This window comes from Schistocerca americana, chromosome X, assembly GCF_021461395.2.
Source record: "Schistocerca americana isolate TAMUIC-IGC-003095 chromosome X, iqSchAmer2.1, whole genome shotgun sequence".
NCBI lineage: Eukaryota > Metazoa > Arthropoda > Insecta > Orthoptera > Acrididae > Schistocerca > Schistocerca americana.
Window position 1 is genome coordinate 744,890,137 of NC_060130.1, and position 10,940 is coordinate 744,901,076.

General features: G+C 35.0%; 1 protein-coding gene across 1 annotated transcript in view; it reads right to left on the reverse strand.

The window, feature by feature from the left end:
* LOC124555675 (copper chaperone for superoxide dismutase) overlaps positions 1 to 7,796 on the reverse strand; it is a 101,129-nt gene extending 93,333 nt beyond the window's left edge. Inside the window, exon 1 of the mRNA XM_047129670.1 lies at positions 7,646 to 7,796. Within this exon, the coding sequence (XP_046985626.1) occupies positions 7,646 to 7,660 (15 nt within the window). The 5' untranslated portion in view covers positions 7,661 to 7,796. The remainder of the gene's footprint in view (positions 1 to 7,645) is intronic.
* Positions 7,797 to 10,940: the final 3,144 nt, after the last annotated feature.

A 10,940-nucleotide genomic window follows, 5' to 3' on the forward strand; every position in this document is an offset into this window, starting at 1 on the left:
ATGCGAGTAGCATTGTATGGCTGGCCCCTTAAGCCTATGCAACAGGTATCAGGTGCTGACCATAGCTGACAGTATATCTGCAGCAGCATGGGAAACCTCACCTATTAAGACTGAGGCATTGACAAGAGCATCTGGTAGGGTATGCTTGCCATTATAAGCTCTTAGACCAGGGATACAGGCAGCACACCATTGTTCTGTCATCTGCTTTCTAATGCTAGTGTGTGCATACCAGTTACATACCCTAGTTACCTGCATTTGGCTATGTGGGGCTTGTGGTGGTGGGACAGTTTCCTGCTTCCTATGAAGCACAGCTAGTACATTCTCCTCCTAATTGCTATGGAGTCAGAAGAACTGATAGTAGTAGGGCATAAAAAAATTTTGTACAAAAGGAGTCACCCAGACTACAAAAAAAAAAAAAAAAAAAAAAAAAAAAAAAAAAAAAAAAAAAAAAAAAAAAAATCACTAAGATTCAACATGGCAGAGGATAGATAAGAAATTAGTACTCAAATGGTACGTAAACCTAAAATATTTTACTTGTAACAACTGTTTTCCTTTATTACTTACTATTGGTCAAGATCAATAACTTCAAGTCTTAAGTGTCAGAAAAATAAATTAACACTCATCCTAGAAAATTAACTTAGCTCTTAATACTTTTAGCTTGTCATGAAATGCCCCTACAAGACTATTAAGTATATTTTGAAACCATTTCCTACTGTGAAGGAATGAATAATGTTGCTATCATCACAAAGAGAATTTTTTCTCCATGACATATCCTGTACTGTCTGGATAGTCAATGACACACCATATATTAAAAATAGGATTGGCTCTAGTATACTACCACAATGAATGCTTATTTTAATATGTTTTGAGTGTGATAACTGTTTCACTAAAAATTTAGCATTATCTGAAGTGTGGGAGTGCTCGCTCGCTCTCTCTCTATCTCCTTAACACACAATTATCAGGAATGACTGGAACCACATATTCTCTTATATCTGTTGTATCTAGTTAGTAGTGTTTTATGGTTAACAGTGTCTAAAACCTTTGACAGGTCTAAAAATATAATTTAAGTCAACCATCTCTGCTTAGAGCTTCAAGTATTACTTTTGTAAACTATTATGGCCAATACTGTACTTCTGCTGCCTCAGAAAGCAAACTGTGCTTCATTTTAAGAAGGCTGTATTTATTCAAGTAACTCATTAGTTTCTCTTTCATTGCTGAATCTATTACTTTTCAAAATGCTGAGAGTTGGGAAATTGGCCTACAGTTTTCAAAATTTTCTACATTATCTTTCTTTAGTAAAGACACAACTTATGTGCACCTTAGACCCTCTGGAAAAGTATCTGAACTGAAAGACTCATTTACTATGCCAGCCCCACAAATCCTACATAGAATCTGATAGTGATTCCAATGGGGCCTGAGGCTTTGTTCAATTTTAGTGATTTCAGCTGTTGTTCATTGCTGCTGACCCTAGTATTTATATTGCTTATCACTGCAGTGTTGTGGGAATCAAAACGGTACAGTACTCTGAGTCTTCTTTCTAAAGATACCATCAGTTTCAGTTCATGTGTAAGTTATACAAGTCTTCAAACTAACTTTGGCGCAACTGAAAGCCTTTACATATGGCAACAATTTTCGATTTTGAGAGAGATCCTTCTATAATATTCTGCTATGGTAGCCACTGGAAACTTTATGCATTTTAAACCCCAAAATTGGTCATTTAACATCTGTCTGTCTATACTCCTATACTTTGTTTTACATCTATTATGCAGTACTTGCTGTTCCTTTAGAAGTTTCTTTGCAGTAAATGTAGTCTACCTGACAAGGTACAATGATAAAATCATATTAGTTGTTTCACAAGACACACATCAAGATTTTTCATCTTACGCCATTTTTATACAAAAGACTAAATGGATTTTTAAAAAATAATGAAAACTTTGTAATTAGTTTATATAAATTACTACCACACTATTTACATTTATATTTGTTATATAGGAGCAAATTATTAATACAATAAAACAAAGAGTTAATTTTTTTCAAGATTTATTGTATAAAACAAACAAAACATTTAAAAAATGAACATAGAAATGTATTTTTGTTCAAACTGTTCTAAATAATTCATGCTATGGAACAGTAGTACACATCTACTAAAAGGTTGTCCAGCTGTCATTTCCAAGACATGAGCTTCAAATTAAATATATTCCTGCCTTTTAGTTTACCTGAAATATTTAGGCCTTTATATAGTGGTGTATGGACATAAGGTTTTAATCTTTGCATTGGAAGTCTGAAATTTACTTTATGACTAGGGCAATAATTATGCTTGAAATTGTAATTTTGGAGTGTATGGTGATTATTGCACACGAAGATCAAAATGTCAAATTTTGACTTTATACCATGAAGAGATCCATCATGAGCAGTTCTTAGTCAATTATTCCTCTAAACTTCAGCCAGAATTCTTCTACATGCTCTTGTCCAGAGTTAAATGTTTGTCAAGTCTCTACTTGACCTATGTCACTACTGCCTCTTTATCTAGTATACTACACGTATACCTCTTTCTAGTTATCTTTATTTTAGTTTCTCTTTTGTACATTGGCGATAATTGTTGCTACCACTGTCTCATAAGGCAGGAATGATTTCAATCTGTTCTTGAAACATTTATTATCCACATCCACCACCACCTATAATTTACTTTTACTACTACATAATTTGCTATTTTCTGTGCAAGAGTAAGGTTTAGGTGTAGAGATAGGAAACTAGAACAATGACACCAATATGGATAACAATTCAAAACTCCTTTTGCAAAATATACATATCATTCAGTAAATTGCTAATGGTTTATTCTATGCAACAGCATTGGACACACATTTACATGAATTTTAAAAGTTCCTACACTGTTACATGAATTTACCAATGAAATGAATGATTCTCTTAACATAAGCACCTAAAAGCACATTTATACACAGATTTTTTTTTAGCCTGTTTCATGGACCTAAAACGCATGGCACACCTCTTAAAATAATTGCTTAATAACAATGATTATAGTCAACTGATTCTATCTGAATTTTTTAAAAATATTTGTTCAAATTCATACAGACGTCCTACTTCAATTTTTACATTTAAAATATTTTGCAACACTGTACGGACAAATTGTAACCAAGTAACATTTTAATTTACTTTTGAAAATACCTGTATCTTCTATCATCTCTATATAATTTAACAAACTGTTGTATAGAAAACATCCTGTAATTACAGGCTATTTTCAGTTAATTTGAGCCGATTTCCTTCAATGTTATAATCATTTTTACTTTTTGTGTTATAACCATGGATCACTTGTTCAACAATACAGCATGGTTAATTTTTGCATAAGCAATTGTTTCACATACATAGTCAGCAAATAAAACTGGCCCAATATATATTTACAAGAAGACTGACACGGGACTGATCTTCGTTAATGAACATCACAGAAGATTGCTGGAAATGGCCTCCATTGACATCGATGCAGCATTGTACTCAATTTACTATACTGTGAGACGTATAAAAGTTCTGCCTGAGCAATAGAGTTTTCAATGTTCTGCTATAGCACTTTTAGCGTGTAAGAATTATTTGAGTACAATACAGTCCATACCCTTCAATTTGCCCCAGAGATGAACATCATATGCAGAGAGCTCAGGCAATCTGTGTGTCCAGCTGGTTGCATTGCCTCTGCCGATTGTCCTCTCCTCACCAAACACCTTGTGCACTTTTAACAAGGTCATCAAGGCAGTGTGTGCTATTGCTTCATCTTGCTGAAAATATCCGTACTATCTGTCGTTTGTCTTCTGCAAGTTGATTTACATGTGGTTTACATTTCTGGACATACCGGTCAGCATTAAATTTGGTAAGAGAACTGCACTAAGCCTGAGATTATGCAACAGCTCTTCAAAGTACTGATGGGGATTTTCTGATGCATGTTCCGAGTTCACATACCCTGACACGATAAACCAGGCCTCATTTCAAGAAATGAAACAGTGAGGAACCAAAAGTCCCGATTCCCTTCATTCAGATATTACTGGCAGAACTCAAATATGAAAGTTCAGCTAGACACTTTTAATTCGTGCACGACAGTACATTTGTAAGGGTACAGACGAAGGTCCCATGGTTTTTACTCACTACGGAGCCCGTTTTGTGCCATTTTACTGGTAAGTTTTGTCAAAACACTTCCACTCTCAAATTTTATTGCAAAGATTTTCATACACACTTCAACAAATTGTCCTTCGCATAACACTTGACAATGAACACCCATTTTATTGTGACCAGCATTGTGTGGTGTTTTCCACTGGTCACTAAACACATCTGCTCCTCTCACTCACCCACTCTAACATGACACAGGGAAGTACTCAAGACAGAGCATGTGGAAGGTGCGCATGAAGCAGAAATATGTCAGCAACTGACTGATACATCAAAATCACGGTTTCCAGTTTTTCTGTGATCGGCAGTTCTTTTTGTTAACAAGGGTCTATTCAACATCAGCCTTATAAATATAAATATTATACTAGACACTTTTATGCTGCCCACTGTGCATGTATACTTATAATACTCTTAATAGTTTTAGTTGCCCGAATTTATATTTTCAAGAATATCTAGGAGATAATTTTGCTATACTTCTTTCTTTTGTGGTTGCAGTAATCCTTGTATGTGCACATATCCAGCATTTCCCCAGACCAGGTTACCATATGATAGTTGTGAATGGACTAGATCATAGTACACTGTTAGTAGTGTGTGTATTTATTGTCATCATTGTTATCAGAAAAATGCCTGAAATCATTTCACAACAGATGCTACTTATGCAATTCTCCCATGTCCAGTACTCATTCACCATCGCAACCAGGAATCTATAACTTCCAGTCCTTTTTAGATCCAAGCCTGTAAACTTGATAGTAACATTGTTCAAGTTGGTGTTTAGCTTGCATGTTTGCATATGATGGTTTTGTTAGAATTTATAAAAAGATTATTTTCAATGAAGTAATGGTTTCTACATAGTTTTCATATTTAGAATAGCTTACATTTGTAAGTTGTTTGTTGAAATACTACAAATAACAAATGAAGTGGCATCAGTATACATGACAGCATATCTACCTACTTTCACATAAAATGGCAAGTAGTGGGACAAGCACTGATCCTTAAGACACACCACATTTAACGAATTTAAGTCCGGAAGTTCCATCAGCATACATTCCAGTTTACTTATCTAACCCAAGTCTAAGTTCACTGAGAGCAACATGGGCAGCATTTAAGGCATTAACAGCCCCCACCCCCCCCCCCCCCCCCAAATCATTTTTGGGGGTGTGGGGCAGCGGAGGGAGGGAGGGATGGATGACCACTAAACAACACTGTGTTGCCTGTGCCACTACGCTGTAGCTATATTTTTCACCAAATTTATGTTAATATACAACAAAAACAGGAGTTTAAAGAAAACCATCATGCAACACCAAACTGATGTTTATTTTTCTGTCATGTTTGTCCTCCTTTCTGATCAAAAGTTGTAACTTGAGTAAATAACAATCTCCTTCCCTTGGAGAGGAAATGTTACAAAATTAACAATATAAAACTAATCAGTGGGTCAAATGCCTCTCAAAATTACAACAGCAGGCAATAACATAGATAAGCTATATGAAGCTGTTTATTTTAATTAATTGTGGCAATGAATATTCAAGTGGGTACTAACCATTAACCAAATATATTTGTATATGATGATTCTATGTTCCCGTAACAAATGCCTACAACATGTTACTGAACTATGTTTCACAAGATGTGAAACATCAGTCCTTTTATGAAAGAAGATACGCTAAATGAATAATGTGATACACAAAGGCTGGTATCTCTCATGGACAATAGCACTGTATTACCACAAACACGTTTAAAAATCTGTCGTTACTGGAGTTACAATAAATTACTATTGCCCTTTCACCAGACAGATGCAGGAGGGATGTCTACATTGTTCTACTTCTTTGTTCCTGTAGAACAAAACCAACTTGTCTCTTGACAGATTCCACTCAATTTTATGTACACAGCACCCTCGAGACACCTACGGAGTTTGTCAAGAAGAATTTCAAAACTACACTATACAAACATCCCTTCAAATATTCAATATCTTAATCCTGTAAAAGGTGAAACAGAAAATTAAATTTCCAGCTATTCGTGCATTGCTGCACATACCCTAGCTCAACACGAAAAAATCATTTAATTAACTGCAAGCCTGTAAGAAAAACCGTTGTAATGCACAGACCAAGACAACAATAATGATGACGATAAGGCTGGCTGAAGATTAGAAGAATTGGCTGTTACTTTGTGTATGATAAGGGTTACATTCCATTTTTGTTCTATTAGAATGACATATTCAAGACAGCAAGACTAGAAGGTTAAAGTGATCCGCACAATTTTTTTCTCAATGGAAAGTTTAAATCTGTTCACAGTAGAAACCAAGATAAAATAAAAATAATTATTCATCTACAGTTCTTTCAATAGCTAATTTTATCAGTCAATGTCACAGTTTAGTATTTAAGGACCATCATTGTCATGTCAACACAAAGGACACAATCATGAATGTTGCCACTTTCTTGAATATACTGTATAATATTCAAGACGGCAGCAACATTCAGAAGGAGATACCTCTTTGGTCACATCACAAAGAAAGTACCTCAGTACTCAGCTCCAACTCTGAAGACTGAGTTGAACTTATAAAAGTACAATGCCTAATAAAATAAGCAATTACAGATACAGTACACACAGTGTAACATTTTTTTAAATTTTACAATGTCTTTTTTACAAGTAAAATCACTATAGGTACTACAAAGAAAAAGAAACAAAAGTGTTTAACAGAAGGATGAAATAATGAGACTATTTCGTAAATAGCATCTAACGGCGATTTTCTTTAATTGAGTTTTTCTGATAAAGTTCCAAATGACTACGTATTCACAGCCGGCATACAGTCAACTACTGAACGAATTTCATTTCAGTATTACGTAAATCTTTCTTGTTTGTTAAAGGCACGTTTGTGTATAGTCTGTGAATTTTTGATTTTACGCTAACATGTCAAAATGATTTGAAATTTTAGACATGGCTTCAATTAAAGAAAGTGGTACTAAAAATTATATACATGCACACACAGTTGCAGCTGTCTACTTCATAAAATGGCCAAGAACAAAACTCGTTAACAAACAGGAGCTTTCCTTTGGGAAACCCACTTTAGCGATCCTTCAGATCTAACGACATAAATTTCCCCAGAACAGTATGTACTAGGTTGTATAAGGAACTCGTACAATAGGCTGTCGTGAGACGTAATACTACGCATTATCAGACGGACGTATCGGCTTAATATGTATGGCAGTGTTGCACCCGTGATTCAGCACTTCACGTTTTGCCTGTCAATCGTAATCTATAAAGCTTCCGTGGTTGCCTCCATTTGTACTTGAAATGCGGTTTTCCGATTCTTTATAACACAGATAACAAAGGCACACCCGAAATTTCGGGATGCTTTACAGTTTTAAAATTTTCACCGTCACAACCAGAATTTACAAAAACTGTGATGTCCTGAAGATCTTCGGCAAGCAAACATATACAGGAACGTTGGCAAGGCAAATTACGATATTTTCATCTCAATCTCACTAACCTTAGCTGCTGTCATTTCAAAATTATACACGTACGACTACCAACAGCTTTAAATCTCCGCCGAGTGGGTAACTGGGTATACACTATACTGTATCATCTGAGCAAGTGAACATCTTTGATGTCATGTATGAAGATAGGGCTACATACTAGAGATACGCAGTCTGCATCTGAACTGATTCAGAGTGCTAGATTTTCCAACAGAGTGAAAAATCGGGGGACACTGTAAAACTGAACACAAGCTTCTTCGATCCACAACGTATCTCTACTGTCGTCACATTATAGTCCAAGTGCACGCTGCTGCGACAGTAACCCCGCCCCCCATCGCATTATCGCATTATGCTGAATTGTGTAGACCACGTCTGACCAACTTCTATGCAGGCGGTCCAGATTTTTGGTAGTGGGATTTCCCTGTGGGCCGCACTACCAGTTTTTATTTTAGTAAGTCAAATGAGAAGAAACTAAAACATATCTGACGAAAACATTAATTTATTAGCTAATGAAGCAAATGTTTGTGGGACGTTTGGCTTTGTTTGACTCATTTACTTCGACTGAAAGTGTCTCTACAACCTAAGAGTTTTCCTGATGAACATCTAATTTATGCGTATTCTCATTTGCGTTATGATGGAATTCATTCAACCACATAGCTTTTCACAGAACCTGCTCCCACTTACAAATTCCCTTACTAGAGTTACAAGTGTATCCTGCACCACTATTGATAGAATACTCATAACCAAGGAAAGCCGTGACTACACAGCTAGAAATATCTTCAGTGCTGAATTTAATTACACAAACAGAAACAATGAAAATAGGAAGAACCTTCAGCCATCAAAACATTGAACACTTCAGGAATTTACTAAGGAAGAAAAGATGGGCTGATGATGTTTGGTTTGTGGGACGCTCAACTGTTATATGAGGTCTCCAAGTCTAATGAATTCCTTACATATTTAGAAAAATATAAAATGATACTTAAAAAAGTCATCAAAGAAGCTAAAGTAATGGCAAATGACTGGTGTATAAATAACTCCAAAAAGAGAATGAAAGCTGTATGGAATATAGTGAAACAAAAAAACTGATAATGTTTCTCCTCAGAATTTCAATATTAAATTGAATTGTAATGACAAAGAAATGAATGGTCCTAAAGAAATAGCAAATATGTTCAATATTTATTTCAACAATAAAAGTGAGTAGTTAGTCTATGACATCAAACCTTGCAATAAGAACTGTCCAGTATGATCTGTAAGAACCAACATAAATCCTACTTCACTCTTTCTCTCTTCAACAACTCAAAAAGAAGTCTTCACAGTTATCAGAACTTTAAAAAGGTACCATTCTCCAGGAATAGATGGCATGCCAGACAGTCTTATTAAAAATGTGGAGATCTCATTGTTGAACCATTAGCTCATCTCTGTAATCATTCCTTTAAAACTGGAATCTTCCCATCATGCCTACAAACAGCTAAGCTCAAACCACTATTGAAAAAAAAAGGTATAAATGATTCAGTGCCTAACTACAGTTCCATTGCTCTTCTATCTGTATTCTCAAAAATCAAAGAAAATATTTTTCAAAAGGAGTAGTAGATTTCCTGGAAGAGCACAAAATACTGTCAACAGCACAACATGAGTTTAGAAAAGGCTGACCAACTGATACAGCAATTTTGTAACTGTTAAGTGAAGTGCTTCAGACACTAGATAATGGCAAAAATGTTAGTGGACTATGTCTAGTGCTTTCTAATGCTTTTAATATCATAGACCACACCTAATCTTGTCAACATGGGGATTAGAGGAACATCTAACAACTTTATAAAATCATACCTAAGCAGTCGAAAACAAGTGGTCGAAGTGCAACATAAAAGTTTCAGAAAAAAGAATCAACACTAATCAAACTGTAAAGCCATTAAATATGGAGTGCCACAAGGTTCAGTTCTGGGACCTTTTCTATTTCTGTTACATGTGAATGGCCTAAACAAATTCTGTGAGAACGCCATCCAGTTTGCTGATGATACAACTGTACTAGGGAGTGGGAAAGAAATGGAAATGTTTCAGAAGTCTACAACAGAGACACTGACCAATATTGAAAATTGGTTCAGTTATAACAATTTGCTTGCCATGAAAGCAAGGCAAGGGCACTAAATTTCTATAATGTGTTAAAACTGTCCAGATTCAGAGATCTACAAGGATCTTCAGAGTGTAGACAATATTAAGTTCTTGGGTGTATGGCTCATAGATAATCTTAAATGGGGGACACATATTGAGAAAGTCTGTAAGAATTTAAGCACTACATGCTACTTAATGGGAATATTAGAAGGATGCTGCAACAAACATTGTCCGAAAACTGTATATCATGCCTACATGTACTCACTACTGAAATATGGAACAATTTACTGGGGCAACTCTTCTCTTAGCGAAAAGATCTTTTGCCCACAAAAAAGAATTATAAAAATAATGGAAGGTGTAAAATGTAACAAAATGTTTAGACCACTCTTTAAAAAGCTATAAATACTCCCACTTCCATGTATATATGTGAATGAGAGAACTGATTTTGTAAAAAAATATTCGACGGAAAATCCCACACTCCTCCAAAATAAATTAAAATATCCACTTAAATAACACTAGGTAATAATAAAACTTTTGTTTAGAGCCCACCAACATCACCTTAAATAAACAAGGACCACAGTGTTATGAGAATGTTCTTTATAACAATCTGCCCCAGAAATCAAATCAATAAATGGCATGGTAAATTTCAAGTCCGCTGCTAAGGCATATTTGACCCATCACTGTTTCTGTTGCCTCCATGAGCTCCTTCAGGTAGTACACTAAGGATTTGTGTCTTTGCCTTAGTGATGTATCATATAAGTGTTAGCAGAACCTTCATGATTTATCATGTAAATGTTACTGTAATACAAATATTAACTTGCCAGTATAGTACGTGCTCTTCTGCTTTATAATATCTTCTCTATATTTTTGTACAATATTTGCTTTGTATATTGTAACTTAATGATCATTTAACGTAGAAATAGTGAAATTAATTTGAATTTAAGTTATTTAAATTATATTTTGTTATACAATTGACTTGTCCTACTTCAGAATGTACTACTTGTTTACTATATGATTACCAGGACCAATAAAACTCTGCTCATCACTACTCTCCTCTACACACATAAAAGTTTCCAAATAATGAAATCATTAAGCATCTTTGTAAAATGTAGGACATTCCTTCTTGTTCAAATATGTTTTGTATAACTCACCCAAAACTACCTGGTTAATATTCTGCTGTAACTGTACATCACATTGTATTTC